The sequence below is a fragment of the Phaethon lepturus genome, unplaced genomic scaffold (genome assembly GCF_000687285.1).
Source record: "Phaethon lepturus isolate BGI_N335 unplaced genomic scaffold, ASM68728v1 scaffold13838, whole genome shotgun sequence".
NCBI classification, from domain to species: domain Eukaryota; kingdom Metazoa; phylum Chordata; class Aves; order Phaethontiformes; family Phaethontidae; genus Phaethon; species Phaethon lepturus.
Genome location: NW_010558476.1, coordinates 16,883 through 39,628, shown reverse-complemented (window position 1 = coordinate 39,628; position 22,746 = coordinate 16,883). Strand labels below are relative to the sequence as shown.

The window sequence follows — 22,746 nt, the reverse complement described above, 5'->3', positions numbered from 1 at the left end:
AACGGGCTGTGGCAGGGTGTTCTGACATTTCAGTCTCGCACTTGCTCCTTCCAACTGAAGGAATGCCTCCAAGAGAACAGGTGTGCAGTGGCTGAACTGATCAGCTGATTTCACACACATTCACACACACTTTCATTGGACCTGGACAAATATCTGCAGTAATTCTTTGCTAATATTTACTCAAAGAGTTGTCCTCTGTGCATATTCCACGGAACAGTTGCGCTATACCCTGCTTCCACACTTTCTAGCCTTTGCACTTGTTTTTAACTAAGACCATTTTCCCATATGTTATTACTTGCGTGCCATCCACAACCTGTTTTGCTCTCTGTTTTATTTTACCCTGTAATTACACATCTAGCAGAGCAGAGGTTTGGCCTGACAGTGAGACATATATATTCACACACACACACACACATATATATATTAAAAGACAACAGTTCAGCTTCTCTTTATGTGTTCATGACTTCATACCACCTTCCACTGCAACTTACTCAAGACTGGCTGTAGGTCACCCAGCTCCTCCTTGTTTTCTCAGTTCATTGTTCCCGTACTGGGCCATCTTCCCTCAATTCCCAACACTTCATTTTTACTAGACACGTGGTCTGAGCCATGTATTATAAAATAACAGGCCTTTGCCTGCCATAAATGTGGAACATGCAAAGCCTAGTATGTAACCAGAGGTAAGAGAAAAGAACGTGATCCAGATCCAAACATTCTCAGGCTTTGGAAGATGTAAATGATGGTTTCAGTGTTAATGTTCAGGTGTATATCTGAATAGCCACAGTGGAGGGCAGAGAATCCTACCTTAGCATCTCTTTTAAAGGTTAGATTTAGTGGCTGTGTGCTCCTCTCTTACAGTACATCATGGACAGTCTCATAATTAAATCAACAGAGAGAGATTTAAGTAAGTAGATTTAAGAGGACTGGTTTACAGTACCCAAGAATTAACCTCTGTTAATTTTTGGTAACAGAACAGAAATTTTCCAGCCAGGTGTTTCCAAACAATGGCTTCCTATGACATTTGATATAAGTATTTGTTTAAATTGATGTCAATTTTTCAGTATTTTTGGGAGAATTTGTACCAGAACAGTATTACAAGAATGCAGGACTGTCACATGTATAGGAATAACACATACTATTCTCACTGGCCTAAATTTAATTTTCATGGATAGACAGCAAAGAATATATACCCTGCTAGAATTCTGCTTTAACTTAAATATCTAGAGGGCTTCAGTCTGATACTGAAGTATAACACAACCTTTGTTCTGAAACATCATTTAAGGGACCAACGTGATCCCCTGTTTAGGGCGATCACGTATTAGAAATACAGGGCTTTTATAGCTAGGTGTTCACATTCACTGAATTTGGGATAAAGGAAAGAATTGCTATCCATCCTAAAGCATTATATCCTCTTTGAGTGATTTAAAAATTGTTTATACAATGATAGAATAATCATTCCCCTTTATAGAGTAGGCTAAACACAAACCTAGTTCTATGAGCTTATAAATCAAAGTCAGTGGATTTATGCCCATTTATAAAAAAATTGGGCCAACCAATAGTTACTCTGCCAGGTCTAACTTCCATGCTTAACTGAACATTACCTCAAGTCCTAGATTGACTTATTTTATGTTTTTTTTTCCTTTAAAAAAATTGTTTCAGTCTTTCCGAAGGACTCATCTAAGTTATAAATATCTTTATCTTATTTTTAAGTATTACATTATTACACAATTAAAGCCAAAATTGAATATTGTCAGCAGGATTTCCTTTAAGTCACTCTCTGTAAAAATGTAGCAATGGTCTCGGAGAGGACAGCTTTTCAAAGGTTACTGTCTCTTGCCTTGCTGGCTGCAGAGCTAGTGCAGTGGTCAGGTACCTCTGGAAGGCTGGTTATTAAAGGGGCTATTAAAAGAGATCAGCAAATGTCACAGGAAACAATTTCACAAAAGAGCCAGAGGGTTTGAGCTGGCAGAAAAAGCCAGTGTTAGCTAGTCCAGGACACTGTCTTCCTTGATTCAGCTAGTTAAGGGTCAATAATCAAACAGCAGAAGAAAAGAGAAACTTTAAGTTCTGAAAAAAACCCCCTACTTCCATTCCACCATTCACATGAAAAATTGCATTTCTATGCAATGCATTTCTATCCTTTCATATAAAAATGACATATCTCTAAGGTTTTGTGTATTCCCTTCATCTTATTTGAGACCAAAATTATTTTCTTCTCCAGCAAGAGATCTGCATGACTGATGTGTCTTCAGGCAGCCTTTCTTGTTGCCTCACCCTTTGGGAGACTAGAGCTCTCCTTCCAATCTTTTGCACTACCGGTTGCTACATGCAGCAAGAGACCGAGGTGCCTTGCCACAAACACGAAGTACTCCGGCATCTGTGTCCTTAATTGAGTGGAGAGATGCAACACTTTCAGGCAATTCACCTTTTGCCTTGGAAATCTCTGCTGAGCTCCTCTGCTTCTTTCAAGTTGGATCTTACTGGCAAACCATTTTTCCCTCTCAAACAATATTAAACATGACTTTCATATAATCCCAAATTGGCATTATAGTGTGGAAAACACTACTTCAACCCTTTTCCCAATGTAAGAATCATGTTAGAAACAAAACCTAAAATCTTTTCCATTATAAGGTAGTTGTTATTTTCTGTACTTACCGAAAGCCACTTCCCAGCTGGCACCTTGAACAAATATGGAAACTTAAACAAATAAAATTAGACAAATATTCTATAACTCCCAAAGATGGCAGGTACAAATAAGTGATCTGGACGTTGTTCACTGAAACAAATAATTGTCAGAATAAGCACCTCTAGCCACATCCATTGATCATTAAGTTCATGTGAATGCAGAATTTCCTCTTTAAGTGGTATTTGAAAACGAAATGAATTATTGTGAGAAAGGTCAAAAGTTTCCTCCATCATTTTCTAACCCTACCAACCAGAAAAATGGCCTTTTCCCTTTTTGTGCCACAAAAGGAGTCTGTTTCATCCAAACTGCTCAGTTCCAACTCAGTCAGCATCATCATTCAGTTCTCACATGAGCTTTAGTCTTTGAATCCCTACTTCACTCCTTGCCAGTGCAGAAAAGCAGCTAAAGAGAGACTCAGCCTTTCTCCAGTTGCAGAGAGTCTGTAGCCCTGCTAGGAGACATAGTCAGGACTCATCAGCCGAATCTTTGCCTAGGAAGTGGGAAATGGGACTTGGAACAAGGCTTGATTTGAACTGAATTTCACTGGGACGCCCAGAGTATTTTCCAAATTTGAAGTTCTACTTTCCCAAGCAATTAAAATGTATGATCTTGTCAACAGGAAGTCACACACTGCGGGTAGTCACATTCTCAAACAGCCAAGCAAACAATCAGAAGTCATGGGATAATTACACAGATGTTTGATATAATTAATCACAAGGACTATATGTTCAATATATTTCATTACTTCAACTGTAGATTTTACAACAGGTAAAGACAGAATACACTTCACAATCCAAGGGTTTAACCCGACCACAGAGTTTTGGTTCAAAATAGAGTTAAATTTCCTGAGTGAAATGTGTTGATCTGCAAGTGAATGTAATTATGGAAAGAACGTGGGCATGCGCAGTGGAAGACAAATTTCTGAGGACTCGTGTTTATCTCCTGCTGTTGCTGCACCATAGCTATCAACCAGGATATGTCCTTTCAGGTGTGTTGCTCCCTGTTTAGTCAGTCAAGAATAAGGCTCGTGCTGACATTTGGGGTCATTTTCCAAGGACCTGAGACAGATACAGTAACATTTGTCTTTTCTATTGTGTAAAAGATGCCGTCTGACACCCCCAGAAGCCATATGTAAACTGACATGCTTAGTGTATATGCTGGCTGAGTGCGGTATTCAGCTCAGTATATTTAAACTCCTTATTACTTCACAACACCCAACAGGAATAAATGATTCTTCTATTTACATTAGATTGACCAGGAGACCCCTTCAGGTAAAAGTGTGATTTTGGTTGGTTTGGGTTTTTTTTCAGTCATTGCAGAAACAGATATAACCTTGTAGTGCCTGACGTGAAGTTTTGGCTCAACAAGAATTCCAAATCTGGGACGTGGATGGTCATGGCCTGTATGGTTACTATCAAGAGAAAGCCTGATATTTATCTGGGATAAAATGAAATGGGGCTTCTGTACTTTGTTCTTACTCAGTGTGAGAAATTTCCTTTCAGATACCTGTCTGCACAGCACAGCTTAGTATTAAACATACATTTCTGGGTGGAAACCAACTAACAAATGGTATTCTTTGCTATTGTTCTTGTTCTCCTAGATAATGGTTTTAACAGGTTAGTCTTTGTTTTCACAGATGCTTGGCTTGAAGTTGTTCATTTAGTGTTTTGGCACCAGAGAGAACAACTTTTTGGCAGTGCTGTGCATTCTCTATGGCTGTGTACTTGCTAAATATTTTGTTTAAAAATACTGTCATGACAGGAATCCACTCTTCACTCCAATAGAAACTACTGACATATTCAAACAGCACACGTTTTGCACTAATAACTAACAGAGTGGGAAATTTCTAAGACAGGAATTCTATAAATTAGTAAGTTATTAAACTAATATAGCAAATCATTAGTATATATTATACGCATATCACAAATCATTCTAGTTCTTTTTATGAACATGTAAATTGATATTTCTTCTGACATAGTTCCATTTAGTGTTTCATCCATGATTTGGATAATGGCATTTCTTGAAGATACCAACCTTGCATGGGCAACAAGTACTCTGGAAAAAAGTATTGGCATCAAAATTATCCAGATAAACTGGAAAAATATCTAAATTAAGACCAGAACATAAAAAAACTATTTGAGCAGCTGATTTTGGGTAGGCAAAAGGAATTTGAGGTGCCAAAAGACAGCCAGGAAAGTGGCATACAATTTGCTATAATTTCCAGTTAGCATGTTAGTAAAACAGCATCATACTACTTCCATTCAGTTATCCTCTGTTTACCATTGAGTAAGTTTGAAACTCTTATGCTTTCAGAGCACTGCTGCACAGCCTTATGTATGCAAGCTGCCAGGCATTTATACTGCAGCTTCATGCTGCTTAGAGAAATTCTCAAATCAGACTACAATCTGTAAGTACCAGTGATTCTTACAACGATTACATTTCCTGCTAGCACTAGTAGAGCATTAGGAAGCACCATCAGACTTATGGCTTTCCCCAAATAAAGTAGTCAAGGATATGCTATTGAGACCTGAAGTGTTGGGGACATGAGGAACAATTGCCAGTAAGCTGGATAGCTGCATAATGCTCTAAATACATTAATAATTGTAAGGGTAAACCTTCTCTTTAAGCTCAAAGATGTTACTTGCAGGTTATGGTAGTGACACATGAAGGAAGAAGTCTGTTCATAACACCTTCAGTTCAGCTCAGCCCCTCTCAATTGCATTTCCAGAAGGTGTTCTTTTAGCTCATCTTAACCAGTGTTGCAATACCTTCAAGAAACAGTGTGCTGTAAGCAAGTGATTCTGGCCAGAGCTTAAGAAGCAACAAGGGGTAATGGTTTTAAACTAAAAGAGGGTAGATCCAGACTAGATAGAAGGAAGAAATTTTTCACAGTGAGGGTGAAGAAACACTGGAAGTTGTTGCCCAGAGAGGTGGTAGATGCCCCACCCCTGGAAAGATTCAAGGTCAGGTTGGAAAGGCTCTGAGCAACCTGGTCTAGTTGAAGATGTTCCTGCTCACTGCAGGCATGTTGGACTAGATGACCTTTAAATGTCTCTTCCAACCCAAACTATACTAGGATTCTATGATTACCATTCTACAAGATACTACTATAGTTCCTTCCACTTTTCTTCCTTTATCTCCCAAAATTCCCATGAGAGAGACACAAGAACATTCCCTGCACGCCTGCCAGAACTGCACTTCCATCAAGGGTAATTTTATTCTTTGAGGTTATTGGAATGAAGAGAAAAAGTAATGCAGAGGAGATCTTTATCTGGAGCTGTTTCTCCAATACTGTGTATTACACCATTTCTTCCCTGGCGCACATCAAGAAGATTGCCAACAAAAGCATTGTTTCAGACTTCCAGTAGTTCAACAAATACTGTTTTCACACTACGAGATGTGGCTCTGAGTTTCATGTGCCTTGTTTTCAGGGAATGGCAGAGGGAAGAGTGATTGAACATGTGCACTCAGAGTGTGGGCCCTTAAAATCACCATCAATGCCGTAGCTCTGGACTCCACCCTTAGCATTTAACCTGCTATCCTGTGTTATTAAATCCTGAGCTTTGTTATATGTTGCCCAAGACAGTGGCTAGGCTTGTTGTGTATTTAAGATTTTCATGGGATTTGTCCTGGCTAATTTTAAATGTTGGAACTGTACAGTGGAAAACAGTTGTTGCTCTTTACACAGGGAAAGTGTCCTTAGACCCATTTATTTATCTATTCATTTACAATTCTTGCTCTGAGCAGGTTTCTCAGGCATTTCTACGCTATCCCTCAATTTACCAAGGTGAGAACTATCACAAACCACCATCCCTTCAATGCCTGTGATTTTTAAACTTTTTAAGGTAGAAGCCAACCGTGCATATCTATTTTTAATTACTATGTAAACCCCACCCCCCCCCAGCCTTTTGCAGTTTAGAAGTTAAAGAGACTCATATTCCAAGCTGATGGAATTTTCCCCTAGCTTCTCTAGTGGAAAAGTAGATTGTCAAAGTAGATTGCTTATCAAGGTGGATCATCTCCTCCCAGGACTGCTGAATTTAATGGATTGCACAACACAGAGATAATCATTACTTCCTGTAGACTTGAGGGCAAGCTGAGCAAAGGTTTTGCTTTTAGCTTTGACAACAGCATAGTAAGTTTTGCGAATATCTGCAAAGGAATCCTTCAGTGGACGAAGTTTAATTGAATTATGAGAAGATTTAATAGGTCAGATACACTGAAACCTGTTTTGACTACCTAAGAGTGTAGGCTATCATAATGTTGCATGAGACAAAATGTACAAAATTTGCATTATGAGCTCTTAGTAATACAAGTTCAGCTTGGAACCACTAGAGGGGAAAGTGATTGCAATAAGAAAACATCTTGTATTTCCTCAGTTAGCATAATCAGTGTATTCATGTGAGCCATGGCAAGCTGGTTCAAACGGGGGTCTGGCTTGATGGAGCTTCAAGCCATAACATGCATAAATAACTCAGTAATTACTAAGCGTTATACAAATTGTAAGATAAAACACAAAATCGTTTAACCCTTTTGATATGCAGCAGTTACAGCAAAGTTGAAATACACCACAAATCCTGTAAGTATGCTGAAGTGACCATTGTACAGCTCCAATGTGTTCAAAACACCTCTGGTTATATGCAACCCAAATGATTTGCAAACATGGTGAATGGCTTCTCTCACGTTTTTCACCTACAGGCAGTATTTGTCTTGATCTGATCCACCTTCACTTGGTATGGAGTAAAACTGAACTGAGCTCCTGGGAGCTGAAACTTTCCATGAAAAACAAGGCAGTCAAACCTATTTTAGCCAAATTTTAACATCAATCTTTTGGCAAACTGACATAGTGCTTAGCTGGGCACTGCTTCAGCTGCTGATGTATGCATGCTTCCTCCCCTTGACTCTTCCCTGAGAAAACTAAGACCCTGTCATTTAGCCATGTTGAGTATATAACAACTAGAACAGCTTATCAACAGATGCAGACAATTCTCTGTCATTGGGAATCTGAGCCAAGAGGGGATGTTTGCCTGAATGATTTGCCCTAAATCAAATGTAAATTGGTAAGTTACACGAAAAAAAGTACAGGATAAAAAGTATATGAGAGTGTAATCTGGGTTATAGAGGAGGTCTGGTTCAACAAAAATAGTCACAATGATCTCTGATGGTTTTAAATCTTTGAGGCTTGAAATGTACTAGAAGTTGTTTGGAATGTCATTGAAAGGGCATAGAACTCACATGCAGGTTTGCTGCTGCGCAGCTCAATTGAGTTACGCTGAAGTACTTTGAAAGTACATCAGCATAAGAGACTTGAGTTTCCTGGAGTCTTGAATTCAATCCAAAACCTGTAAGAAAAGAAAGCACTCCCCACCTGTTTGCAAGAATGATTCAGAGAGAACAAATGAGCATACAAAGGAGTTCCAAAACTGCAGGATCCACACCATAAAAACAAACTTACTTTTCCTGTTTCTCTTCTTGTTGGACAGAAAGGGAAAATGGAGATGGACAGCCTTCTAAAATGTGCTTGTTTCAGAAAGCTTAAGAGCTCACTGTCTGCCATGAAACATATGTCAAATTTTTCTATTTCTTTCTAAGGATTGTAGTAAACTAATTTATTTGTTCCTTCTTGTAAAGACAGAAAAAATGTCTCCTCATTTCATGACATTTTCGCTATCAAAAATGTTATAGCACTGATAAGGCTAATAATGGAAGACAACCCTTTGTGTCAATATTAATCTGAGATAAACTTCAATAAGAAACTCTACTTCACTTTCAATTTCCAAAAAAGTCAACCTTTTATAGAAATGTGTTTTGCAGCCTCTTCCATGATCATGTAATTAATTCTACAATGGTGAAGTTTTCTTCAGCATCCACTGCACGGAGATTGTGAGATTGTTGGTTCCGATATGCATTTGATGCATTCATTATTGCATCTTATTTGGTCTAATGCAACATGTTCTATCTATCTGTAGTGTCCAAAACACTTTCCAGAAGCAGTAACAACATTCTTATTTTATTAAGAGGGGAATGGATAATAGTGTTGAGCTTGGTTTCAGTCAACAGTCAAAAGCTTGCTCTCCACAAAATTACTTGAACTTATTCAACAACAGGGCTTAGTGCTTTCACAAATAAGCAGGATCTACTATTATTTCAGTCACGAAATTGAAACATACACAAATAATACATTGCAACCAATAAGATAAATACATTCTAGCACAAATTACTCTTGTTCTATCACATACTATATTCTCAAAAGAAGGAAAAAAAAGTAAGGAAAACACATGAAGAACTGACAGAGGGGTGTTTCCCTAAAGCTAGTTGTAGGGCAATATAAACAAGAGATAAATGTGCTTTGTTGTGTTGTTCAAAAGGAATTGTAGCTCTTCTACTCTGTACCTGTATAATGGCTTCAGCCCACAAACACGTATCAGAACTAACCACACACAAAATAAGTCTTAAGATAACATAATGTAGGACAAAACTATCAGGAAGATAAAATTTGACAAAAAAATTCCACATATTCCACCTTACCACAATGGCCACTGTATCAAGATACAGATGAGATACAGAAGATCGTTTGAAAACCTAGAGAAACAAATGAAAAGAGAAACCTATCCTTTGGAAACTAAGTACTTGAATACTATTTTTATTATGAAAACTAGGTGAATTTGACACTGTCCGGCAAATCTAGAAATATCATTATTTTGATTTCTAGGGTGACTATAAACAGTTTATAATTTAGTCTTACTTTCCTAATCAGCAGTTTGCCAAAATCTGCTTCAAATCTGAAGTCTATGTGGAATTCTCTCTGTTCACTTTATTACTACTAATGCAGACTCTGCCTTCATTTAGTCAGAAATATTGTTAGCACTCAAAGGAGCTGCAGAGTTAGAAGATGTACTCTGTCAAAATTAGACAATGGCTATAGCAATTGCTACCAGCTTACAACATCATATTCCTACTGAAGACTGACAGTTGAACTGCCATTGATAAAGTTTGCCTGATTATGACAAAAGAAAGGAACAGAATCATCTTCTACTCATCTGTCAATTCTGGCAGTCATTTCAGGTCAAGGGAAGAAGTTTCAGACAATAAAGTTCTTATGTACAAAACATGAACATGCAACACCAGTTTTCAGTCACTTGCAGCAATGGATCAAAACAGATAAGGATTTTCATAGTTTTCAGATCAATAAAGTCGAAAACTGACTATAAAAGAGGTCAACAGACAATTCATCCACTGACGTACTGAATGTTCAATACAGTACAAGTCTAGCTGCTCAAGTTTGACAGCATTCTTGTTTTATATCATACTTTGACATTCCAAATTGATAAGGTGGCTGACAGCTCAGCTTAGCAAACCATGTAGACCCATTAGTCACCTTCATGATGTATATTTAGTGGATATACCTAAAAACCACAGTCTATGATAACTTGCAACACAGAGCCCACAGAAAGGAGAATTTCTCATGAGAAGTTCTCCTCTACCCACTCAGACTCAATGAGGAAGGATTACTTACGTGAGTAATGAGTGCAGGCTATCTGAAGTTGTAATGTGCCATCTTTGTGCGTATGCAGTATTACACAATCTCCGAGTATATCATTGGTTCCTGCTGTTCTCCGCTGGGTGCACATCAAGCACCTGCTGTAGGGAGGGCGAACCTGGATTCGAGGTTGAATGAGGGGCATGTTGTGAGCATGATGGTTGTCCACAGTCCTCTCTCTCATTTCCTGGAGAATTGGCTGTTGTGGAGTGAATGTGGCACACAGATTTCACCATGTTGGAATGGATTCAATTTCTTCTTCTATTTGAATAGTTCTTTTTAGATGCTGCACATATCTGTTTAAACTGCAATTTTCACAGTCAGTGATTTGTTTTCTTCTAGATGCCATACTGGACACTTCAGCACCTCAGCTGCAGAACTGTGGGACCTTCACAGTTCTACCTGAAGCCTACAGTCTAAACACGTACACTACCAAAATAAAGCTCAGTACTTTGAAAAATCAGTCCTAGGAGTGTTCACCCAAAATTACTGGATACCCACAACTTTTCTATGCGTCATCTAGCAACATGTAAAACAAAGATAATAAAATCCAAGTATTTCCAAACATATTTTCAAAGCAATACATTATTATTGATGAACATCTCAGGTACTCCAGTCATGGGTAAAAAAAAAAACAACTGAGGAAATTGATGAGTCTAAATTCAGAGTAAGGTTTGAATAACACACAGTAACAAAGTGTTAGGACACATAGTTAAAAATAATTTAACAAATGACTGAAGAGATACTCATTATCTAAGCTCTGTCTAAAAAATGCAAGAACCCTCTAAGAAACATAATATTTCACTCATGTAATTTAAAACTATATCATGAAACTGTACTGATGCTCTTAACACCAATACCTCCCAGGGTTTTGACCTTGCAAACTTAATAATATTTTATAAAAAATAAATAGAAGCTTTGCATAAAATTTACTAAACTAAAAATAAAACAATGGATTAAGACAATGTTAATATAAAGCATGATACCAATAACCACATGAGTGAACACCAGGATTGTCTTCAAAGTACCTATGGTCCCAATCTCTGCTGCTGCAATAAGTTCTTGCAGAACAGATTGTGATCCTTTGACACTTAAAAACCTACCCAAATTTCCAAGTGAAATTAGTTTGTGGCTGATTTGTATCTCCCTGTATTTTGTCCAACATCTTCCATTACTTTAAATCTTTCTGCTGTACCATTATCTGTTTGTAAACTGAAATGCTAAATATAGAAAAGAAACTTTAAAAAGTTTACAACTAGAAATTGAACATACACATATACATCCCCCACCAAGTGTGCAGTATGTTCTCCTGTCAAGGAGGATCACATAACAGGAACTTTAATTATTAAAACAAATGTCAATATTTTAACTGAAATACTAAAGAGGACTCTGCTAACTTTTATACCACAGCTATAAATTTAGTTAATTTCTCAGAGTCTTGAATCATACATGGACTAAAGGATTTTGTATTGTTCTGCATGCTGGTCTTTCTTTACATTGTATTTGATTATACTTTCCGTGTACCTTTTGCATAAAGAAAGTCTCCTACAGATTTAAACTAAGGATATATTTGCGAGAGTCCAGTGAAGGAAGAACTGTACAACTTCCACTAAGAACAGGACTTCTGACAAAACTCTTACACGGTCTGTTGTTTATATTATTACAAACATATCTAAGTGTCATTCAGCAGAGTGATGTCCACTAGAGTATTCTAACATGCAGACTTTTTTGAGGTTGTGCATCACTAATAGGTCCCTGTGAGGGTTTAGATATACTGCTCTGCTCAGCACTCCGTTTCACCCACCTTTTTACTAGTTGTACCATTTATTTCTCTGACTCTGCAAACACTTACCAATTGCTTCTAAAAGACGACTGGTTTTTGATTTGGGGGCACTATGGCACTATGTAACAGAGTCCAGCTTTCAGCTGTCTTTAGGCAGTGTTGCTATGACCCTATGGCACAGCATAGCCCTAGGTAGATACATCAAAAGATCCCAAACAGAACGTTGCAGTGTCAGTGCCTCAGAGAAAGACAAATTCTCTTAGCCGCAACTTCATATCAATGTAGTGACACTATTTCCTCTTATAAATTTACCTTGGCTGTTGTTAGCAGAGGGATCTCTGCAACATGCACCACTGCACAATGTAAATATGTCCGCAAGTATGTATGCATACATCTATTTTTTAGTCTATAATACCAATTACAAATATTAGTATGCACAGTTGCAGTGTCTGTGTTTACAAGTTATAAAGAGGCTTAAGTGTTTATCCCCTTTATACACAGAGAGATCCTGGACATGTTCAGACAACATGGAAACCTTGTTTGGCCTGTATGTTCATACTCCTTGTGGTACAGGATGCACATTATTTTTTCTGCAGAACCTTCCCTTACTCAGAGCATCGCAGGGATCTTTCTAGGAAAAGTGTCTTTAAGATTTTCTGCTTTGTTTGTTTATTTGTTTGTTTGTTGCAGAACTTAAATTTGAAGTGACTGAATGAAGAAAATTCTGGAAAGAGCAAGGACAGTATCATCAAGCTGCTTGCGTGCCACAATGTAAATTTGTGATGGCAGTTAAAAGATGTATATCAAATTATAATTGTGGTTTTTAACTGTGCGTTCTTCATTTTCTGGACAATCAGCTTGAAACACCAAGACTGAATGTGCAGAAGCGCTGAGCATTCAGTTACTGCGGAAACCAACAGGAGCCATACTCTGAACATATAGCATTGTATGTAACGCCAAATACTGCAAAAAAAACCCCAGATCCCAAGTTGTCTTCAAATGGGTATGTCAAGAAGAACATCAAGGATACTGGAGGAAGAAGAGGAAGAGAAGAATGCAGAGCAGCACTGATTGTGGGTAGAGCTGAGGCAAAGAAACAGTAATGATACAGACAGCAGAAGCAGCCAGTCACGATGAAGGTTATTCTGTATGCAAAAATCCTGGGAATGACAACCTGAAATTTGGCAGGTGTGAAGGTAGGCATGGGCTAAACCAATGCTGTTCAACCTCTGAATGTTTTATTACAGGGAAAACACCTTATACCAGTGCAGGGATACTCTGGGAACTTGTGCTAATCTCACATTACTGTGGACTCAGTCCACACCAGGCATGACATTTCAGATCTTTCCCAGGAAAAGGAACTTGGTTACTATAAGAGCATGGGTATATTTGACACACAATGCTTACAAAATGAGGTCTCTTTACTAACACCTATAATGTCAATGAACAGCTTTTGAATAGAAAGTGATCAGTTGTCTCACTTTTCCATAGAAATTTTCAGATAAAAAATGTGGGTTTGAATTTGCACAGATCAAAAATTAGGGGCAATCAGAATGATACTTCAGCTGAATGCAAAGCCTAATGTCCCAGCACCAATTCTGGAGCTTAAACTCAGCCTCAGAATTGGGCAAATGACCAGCCAGAGAAAAGCCCAGCAGACAGATCCTTGTTAACTTGCATTTTAGTGCTGGCACAGAGGAAGTGCCATAGTTTCTATCAATTACAAATGTTTTCATCCTTCCCTCAAAATGAAGGTACTCCAATATAGCAGTAGATGGACTAGATACCTTCTGCATGTGTCTGCAAGTCCACCATTCTGTTTCTTAGAAATATGAATGGAGACATTGATTTCAACCATTACTGCACCTGAAAGTTAACCAAATTTGCTATGGCATTTTATTTGCACTCTACAGAGAGGATGTATGAAAATAAGATATGACAATCTCATTTTTTCTTATGAAGAACCAGATTCAGAAATCATGAGTAAGATGTGTGAATAACATCATCACCATGGAGCATGTAGGATTAAAAAGAATGGATGTGAAAATGCTAACTTCTACTGAAATGTATCATTCAGTTAGTATTTCAGGTACAGAAAGTAGGAATATGATCCCATGAAAAAGAAAGATGTGTGAATAACATCATCACCATGGAGCATGTAGGATTAAAAAGAATGGATGTGAAAATGCTAACTTTTACTGAAATGTATCATTCAGTAAAATCATTCATGTAAATCATTCAGTAAATCATTCATGAAATACTAATTTCAGGTACAGAAAGTAGGAATACGATCCCAGGAAAAAGAAAGAGAAGCTATAGAAAGAGATGTCAGGGTTTTCAGATCAAATGCTATGTCAGAATCTTTTATATTTTCTGTTAAAAAATAACCACGTCAATAATTTTTTAAAGTGTATTAATACTTCTGCTTATGCAGTCAACTGTGCATTGATGTGATCATAAACAGCTACACAAATCTGAACATGTTACCCCAAAGAAATCTTAAAAAAAATCCTCTCCCTTGTCACCTGTGTAGGTCTATTGAGTGAATGCAGGTGAAATACAATTTGAAGAGGAATTATTTCTTTGAATAATTAGTAATAATACTAAATTAATTTATCATAAATGTTTGGAAATTATTTTTGCATGTCTCCTATATTTTGACACATTTTATAATAATTTCTGAAAAAAGTCAGCACAAGGTAATGGAAGTTAACATGACAAGAGGATTAATCAATGGAATAACCACTTAGGAGTGTATAGATAATGTGACCCATTACATATAAGGGATTTGAGATTTTCAGCCAAAAATGAAGATACAGAGAACCATTTTTTATGGTGCCTTAAAGTTCAGTCAAAAGGGTTAAATTTAACTGTAAACCAGTTTCAGAATAATTTGTGATGGCCCTACAAAAGGAAGCATCAGTAGTGACCAAACTGGTATCTCTGAGAGGTCATAGTACTTCACTGAACATGTAGGAAATGTTAACCTGTATATATGAAACCACAGCATAGCAACTGTGGATACAAATTGATTTTTCGGTGGTAACCAATGTAATGATTCATAAAGCACGTTTTTCTTCTCACCAACAGAATCACTTAGTAAGCTTCTGTGTGCTACCCATGTGCTACCCAGCTGAGTTTACTAGACTATTTTGTAATTACTTTAATTACACACCAGTTATGTCCATTAAAATTTTTCTTTTTTAGATCTTCATCCTGGAACTTTGATAATAATTGTTAGAGGCAGTAACATAAATCCCTTAACTTTTCACTGCATGTATTTCTGTATGTATAAGTATCTTGTAGTCATCTTCTTTTCCTCATTTTAGTAATGCTAAGGTAAATTTTACAGACTTATACATCAACAAAGTTGCCAGAGGTATGACTCATGACTGAAAGCAACCAATTCTTTTCCTCAAAACTTCCAATTTTATTTAGATATGTTACTTTTATTTAAATATTAATAACCAGTTGTACTTTTAAAATGTTCAGGAAAGACAGCATCTTTTCTTGCTTCTGTTTACTGCTTAGGGAAAAAAATGTGCCTTTTATTTCTCTCTCAGTGTTGAAGTTACTTCCCCAAATATAACTGCTCCAACAGAGAGAATACATATTATTTTTCAGAAAAAAAAAAACCATAGAAAATCATGTTTGAAGGAATTCAAAGGGCCATTTAGTCTATTCCCCTGCCCCGGGGCACTATCAACAGCACTTACACCATTCTCAGGTGGGTGTTTTTCTAACCTATTCTTAAAAATCACTAGTGATGGAAATTCCACAGTCGTCTTGGGCAACATGTATGAATACTTCACCATCCTTGTAAAAAAGAAATTTTCTCCCCAATGTCTAACCTAAATTTCATTCCTGGTTTTAAATCTAATTACATCTTGTCCTCTTGCCAGAGAATATGGGTACCACCCCAGTACTTTCTTCTTTGCAAGAACTGTTTGATCCCATGTGGGATTATGGGAATCTGTCCTCCTACTGACAGGCTGTGTTTCTCTACACCCCAGGGTAAAGCATTATAAAAGGTTAATTCACCAAAATAACATAGCTGTAAATAAATATATTAACACATTCACAAAACATTGTTCACTCTCTCATTGTTCCTAAGATAAGTAACATTCCAAAGGACATTCTTTTAGTGTCTCTAGGAACAGCAATCACCAAGAAAATCTATATTTTTTTTATTGTAGGTAGAATCAATCTGATTTGTTATGGTGAAATCATGTTTACTCAGATGGGAAACAGCTGAAGTAGCACTAAAAACTGCCCATGTGAGCAGAAGAATCCCTCAAGGAAGGGTCCATATTACTGACTCTCCAATGTTGAAGGATTTTCACTGTGTAGTCCTGTGTTGTGCCTGGCCTGTGAATAAATGCTGATCTTAGATGGCATTTGATTTCTCCACTCTCACAGGCAAAGAAGCTACATAGATAGGTGAAAACTCATTAAAAACATCTGTCCCAGATGGAACTTCCTTGGTTTCTTTGAAAAGTTGCCGCTATTTACCATAAGGAGGAAAACAAAAAAAAAATTCATTCATTCCAAGCTCCTGCTCAAAAGTCACTTGGAAGTTCCTTAAGTTGTATTTATCCCGTAACACGTAACAATTTGGGAAGACTAAGCCTGACCAAAAATTCTTCCTGCTCACTTCTTGACATTTCATCAAAAAGATCTGTAGAAAGAACACTCCTCCTAGAGTGCAAATACCTGAGGGAAAGTCAGAGCATCCTCTATTTACCTGTGCACCTGCAAAGGAAAACTAAAATTTCTGAAGCCCCACCTTTTAAGGACCTTGTGAAACAATCTGGGAACTGAGCCAAAATCTACTCTCTCACTATATAAGACTCGAGAGCAGACAGGTATTTCCTCAAAGGCAGGTTGTTCGGTACTTTCTACCGGACTTCCAGAAGATGGACACAGGTGGTGGGACACGAATACCGCTATGGATATCAATATTAGTGCTTGCCTTCATACAGATCAAAGGTAGGAAGATTCACTTGTCTGGTGTTTTTACTGTTTAAAAGAATGTATAACTTGCTTTGGAGTTTGAAATGTTTTTTTCTTGGCTTTCTGAAGCTAATGGACCTGTTACCTTCATGCAAGATTTTATATTCTGCTACAAATAATTTCCTTCCTAAGGAGAAGAAATTAACTGTCTTGAAAATTCATATTGTAGCCCATGCTCTCATCCTATTTTATCTGGTCAAAATCTGGAATAGCTCCACTGAATTCTGTGGAACTCACTCGGAACTCACATTTCTACCAAAATGCCTCAAGATTTGCATTTAGCTTTTGATGTCCACTTCAAGGTAGTACAGCATTTCTAAGTGCACAAACCAAAAGGCGCAAAAGTGGCTTCAGGAAGGAAAAAATCAGTGGAGTCTGTCTGCATGCATTATTAAAGATTTTGTTTGTTTTATCAGCTGATGATACAGTATTGAAAAAATGAGAGATTTTACTTGAAAAACATTGGACAACAGATTTTAAAAGTTCATCTATTCTGTACATGAGGTTGCATAAAAGCTTAGAGCACAGGCTTGTTTTTTGATGGGATGAAAACAAATGGAGCTGCTTTAAATATTCTAAGAGGGCACGTATTCCTCACAGATGAGTGGAAATCTTTTTTACGTATACTTCACCAAGTTTAAGGTAACAACAGTGTTAGTTTTTAGTGCGTTTTGATCTCAGATGCAGATCTTATTTTATGATTTTACATTTTCCTGCTTCCAGGTAATTCCACACCAACCTGTGTTAAAAAAGTGGTAGTGCCCAAGAACAGCCCATCAAAAGTCTAGCTGTAGCGTTACCACACCGTGCAATGGAAGCGGGAATCTGCGATGCATACGGCCATGAGGCAGGGTGTTGGAGCCATGCAGTGCATGGAGAGAGAAGCAAAAAGCTCTCTGAGGCTAGGCAGTGGAGAAGAGGAGCCCAGACGCACTGGATGGTTCATAGCTTAAAAAAAGGGCACTATGTGTCCTTCCAACACCAGATGCAGACCCCCAGCTGGTGCAAAAAGGAAGGGACTTAGGGAGCTCCCTGCAGCTCTGCTTTCAGCATTGGCCCCTCTAGCGGTGCTACCCACGGACTGCCCTTGTTGTGGGATGCAGCAGAGGGTGAGCCTGCCTTTTCGGTTTCAGCATAGCCTCCCCTGCAACCCGCCCTCTGATGAACTCTCATTAAGTGGTGCATTAAAAGCCCATCTGGCCCCTGCAGATTTTATGTGTATTGCTATTCTGATGCTGCAGTGGAATGAAATGAAAAATGGTTTCTTTGCTGGAAATAAAAAGCTTTTTTGCTTTGGGGCAAAATCAAGGGTCACAAATGTATCTACTGGAGGGACATTTCTTTCTGTGTGGCTTGTGCATTTATTTTCCTTCTGCTGTTTATTACAAAAAGTGCTTGAAACTGTAAAATACAGAGTAACTTTGGCTTTCGGTAAAAGGACAGAGATCCAAACTAAATTAACTACATTATTTAGTTAGATCTAACTTCTAACTCTAAAATGAATTCTTCCTGTACAAAAGGGACATATTTTTAAGGCCCTCTGGCTAGAAAAAGAGTTTTACTGATGCTTAAAGCACACGGTAACCATAAAAACTAAGAAAATTAAGTGCTTTATCTGAAAAGCTTATAAGGGCATCCAAGGGTATTGCGACAATAACAGAATAAGGATCTGCTCAAATTATCACAGGCATGTTTTTGATGGCTTCCCTGCAGTAATTTATTAGGGAAAAAAAAAAAGCTAAATGAGTAGTATATGGCCATCGTGGCTGCATGTAGCACAGGTCCTGATGCAAATCTGACCTCCTGCACACACACATAGCTTTGCTGATTTTTGATAGACTGATTGTTGTATGTTTAAACAGATATAATTGAGAAATGATGAGGGAACTCAAGAAAATTAGACATTAACATTTTCCTCCTCCACTGTTCTTGATGCAGTTCAAGCCCAAGATGATGAACAACAAACAAAATCAAACTATGTTTCTCCATCCATCCTGCAGCGACAAAAAAGTAAGTATTTTAATGCTGATCCATTTCTAAGATTTTGTCCCAAAATAAAATGATAAATAATAAGATTACTAGAATCTTCTTATTCCTAGCTAGAACATATGTTCCCTTCCCCCACTCCCTCCTGCCCCCCTCCCCCCCAAAAAAAGGAGATAGCATCGTCTGTACAATATATCCATTTCCCAGCCAATCTCTGACTGCTCTAAACTGGAGAACTTCCTCTGAGATCTGGCCCAGAAGATCTGGTCTACAGATATAATAGAGTTATCTAATCTTTAACTTCATGAAAGGTACGTACCTTCTATCTAAAAGCATGTTTTCAGAAGAGGTGTGTGTATACACACATATCACCAAGGCACTTGATAGTAGGTAATAAAATACACATTTTTAATGCAGTGTCAAGATGACTGCGTCACTCACAAGAGAATAAGAAAACTCAAACTACCTTAAACATTAGAATAATTAAGCACTACAGGATCATGCGTGACACATAACTGTACAGAGCAAAAAGGGTGGAAGGATACAACACAGACTGGTATATTAGTGATGACAGGCTGAAACAACTAATCATTAAGCCTGCCCCACAGTCAGCAGTTTGTGAGGTCACTAGCTGGCAATTAAAAGAGTGGTAAACGCAAACTGGAAGTGTACCACAAATTATTTAATAACAGTGAATGCATTTAAATATTGTAACAGATTCTTACATCAAGACTAAATGAGATTGTCTTTCTAAAACACATATTTATCTTAGTTATATTTTTTGGTCTAAATGCAGAAGTCAAGGGCTGATATTGCACAATCTACAGTGTAGAAGGCGTAATATTCTGATTTTGATACTTTCAAGGGAGAAACTACATCAGTTCCTCAGACTCTCATGTTAAGAAAAGCACGTTGCATGTTCTCTAAGTATTCTATCCCTTTAATTGCTGGATCCAAAGAGAAAACATTGGATTTGGACATGGAAAATTTAGATCCTACCAATAGAAGTCTTTGCATGAAAAGCACATGATTAAAGTTTCACAGAATTTAAACTGTTTTTTAAAAAAATCTGCTTAGAGTTGGTTGTGCAAAAGTACGTCTCAGCACACAGAAAGATAGTAGCTTCTGAAAAAAACCAGCTCCTGTTTCTCATCCTTAGCTTCTAATATTCTTCAATAACCTTCTGCTTCTAACTGTACTGAAAGGCAAAGGTTCAAACATAGACATTAGCACTGCTTTTTCTGCATCACTATTACAACACTGTACTCTAAGAATCAGATTGCTGCTTTTGAGTTCAGAACATCAGGGCCAGCATCAGATGGGAGTCTTGAACAAATAATAGAAGTACTACGGCCAAACTGTACCATCTGTACCAACTGCACCAAACTGTACCAACCAAACAGCCAAAGTACCATCTTTGGGATTTGGCTGTTAGTGAAATATGTAGAAAGACAGAACACAATGCACTGCATAAAAAACACCAATAAAATCTTGTGGAAACTTCCCCCTAGAGTGTAACTAGTAGTAGGAAATGTTAATCAGTAAAGAGACTAGGCAATCTCTATCAATTTTTCAGGACTTCTAATAAGATAAAACTTGATTGTTTTTCCCTCCCTTAGATTTTCCACCAGCTTTAAAATCCCAAGAAGTGACAATCATTCCGCCTTTTCAAAACACACTGAAAGTAAAGGGTAAGTTAAATAAATGTCATGGCCCAGGTATCTGTGTTCTTGTTAATCAAACAGGTAGAGCATGGAGTGACTGAAGAAATTAATAAATTGTGTAAGATCCTTTAGCATCATAAAATAAAAAACTAATAAGAAAAGTAGTCAGTTCATCAGGTAACAAGGATAATCTAAATGTGACCCCAGTACTCAGCCTGCATTTTGTTAATATGATGCAGCTGTAAAAAAAAAAAAGTTAAAAATTATATAAATATTGGGATAAATCATACCCAATATTTCCAGTAAAGAAAGGGAAATATTAATGTGTTCAAAGCACTGGTGAGACACCTTACCTAGGATATAGGGTACAATTCTGACTAGTCATGTTCAAGCAGGGTGAGTGCAAATCTGGCAGAAAAGCAGAGAGGGACTGTGAGGACAATCAGGGAGATAGGAGAGCCTGCTTGTAAGGAAATGAAGACTGAAAAGAGATAAATGATTTCTATAACGGGTGGGGGGAGAAGAATGGAGGTGGAACCCCTGCAAGGTGAAGTGTAATACCAGCACAAGAACAGCCAGGCATATATGAGACAGGAATATGTTTTGGAAGATGCTGGCAAAAGCCTTCCAGCCATTCAAAAGGTGCGGCTATGAGTGGCCATCCCTAGTAGGAGTACCAGCTAGTTTTAAACTAACTTTATATTGGTTTTATGGTAAAACTTTAGAACTTCATACATTTAGGAAAGGAATTATAGAATATGGCTATCAGCAGAACCAGACCATTGGACATAGTGAACCGGGAGGTCTCTTCCAATCTTAGGCACTTATATCCCTGAGGAAAACAGATTAAACACAAAAGATAACTGAACTAAATAAATAACAGTTCAATAAATAAATAGCTTGACAAGAAGGAAAACAGAGATGGGCTTTTTGGACAGAGTCTGGTCAAAGAAATAAAAGGGGGAAAGCAACAAAAGGGAGGGTATCTACAGCAAATTACAGAAAATTCTTACTTCTTATTTTGAATCCACAGCTGGCAACCCCTCTCACAATGGCCGTGTGTGCAGTACATGGGGTAACTTCCACTTCAAGACCTTTGATGGGGACATCTTTTACTTCCCTGGGGTCTGCAATTACATCTTTGCATCCAACTGCAAATCTCCCTATGAGGACTTCAACATCCAGATTAGGCGTACAATAGTGGAAAATGCTACCATGATCACTCACGTCATCATGAAGCTGGAAGGAACAGTAATTGAACTGACCCGCAGCTCTGTCCTGCTTGATGGCAAACCGTATGTTCATACTTTGAAACTGTCATCACTGCTTTTGCTCCCATGCCTTTACCTCATCTGATCTCACATTGCTCCTAAGCAGCTGGAGGGCTCAGGTCCTTCCTGAAGTATCAATAAAAATAAGAGGGCCTGACCTTGAGCTAAGCACCACTTCTGCAGATTATTCCTGTGTCCATTTTGTTCAGATGAGCTGTATCCCAGTTGCTGCCCCACTTGCTATAATTGTGTATGTATATAACAGTATATAAGATGGATTCAGTCAAAGTATTAAGTTTTTACACCCTTTAAGTTTCTACTTTCCAATAATTTTACCAGAACAGGATTCTTGAGAGGAATTTTTATGGCTTTTGTCCTTGCACTGAACAGTAAGCAGTGACTACAGCTTGTACCTGTGCTCATCTAAAATGAGCTAGTCTGGAAACTTGCTATCTACGTAGCAATGGTAGCACTGACTTTGGCGCAGGGTGTGAAAGTTGTCCAAAAGGCTGGGTAAATATTTGGGCAGCTATCCCACAGTGAGCTGTGTATCGTAGCAGCTATCTACAGCAAGCTAGTCTAAAGGTTATCTTGGCTTGCCTTTGTGAACGGTACTCATGTCATAGAAAGCTTAAAGAGTCTATCCCTTTATTATCAAGGGCTTTAAGGAATAAATAGCAATATCCTGAAGAATACTGCTTGCAAAACAGAACCTCCCAGCACTTTTCTGAACAATACGAACTGAAGACACATGCCAACATTTTACCTAGCAAAAGAGCATTAACAGAGTTAGCCAAAAGGAA

The 22,746-nt window shown here is 37.8% G+C and overlaps 1 protein-coding gene across 1 annotated transcript in view; it reads left to right on the top strand.

Moving 5' to 3' along the window:
- Positions 1–22,746, top strand: part of LOC104625453 (mucin-5AC-like) — a gene marked incomplete at its 3' end in the record, with an annotated part of 62,298 nt that overhangs the window by 22,916 nt on the left and 16,636 nt on the right. The window contains exons 4-6 of the mRNA XM_010293078.1: positions 18,961–19,032; positions 20,628–20,699; positions 21,706–21,967. Coding sequence (XP_010291380.1) covers positions 18,961–19,032; positions 20,628–20,699; positions 21,706–21,967 — 406 coding nt within the window. The remainder of the gene's footprint in view (positions 1–18,960; positions 19,033–20,627; positions 20,700–21,705; positions 21,968–22,746) is intronic.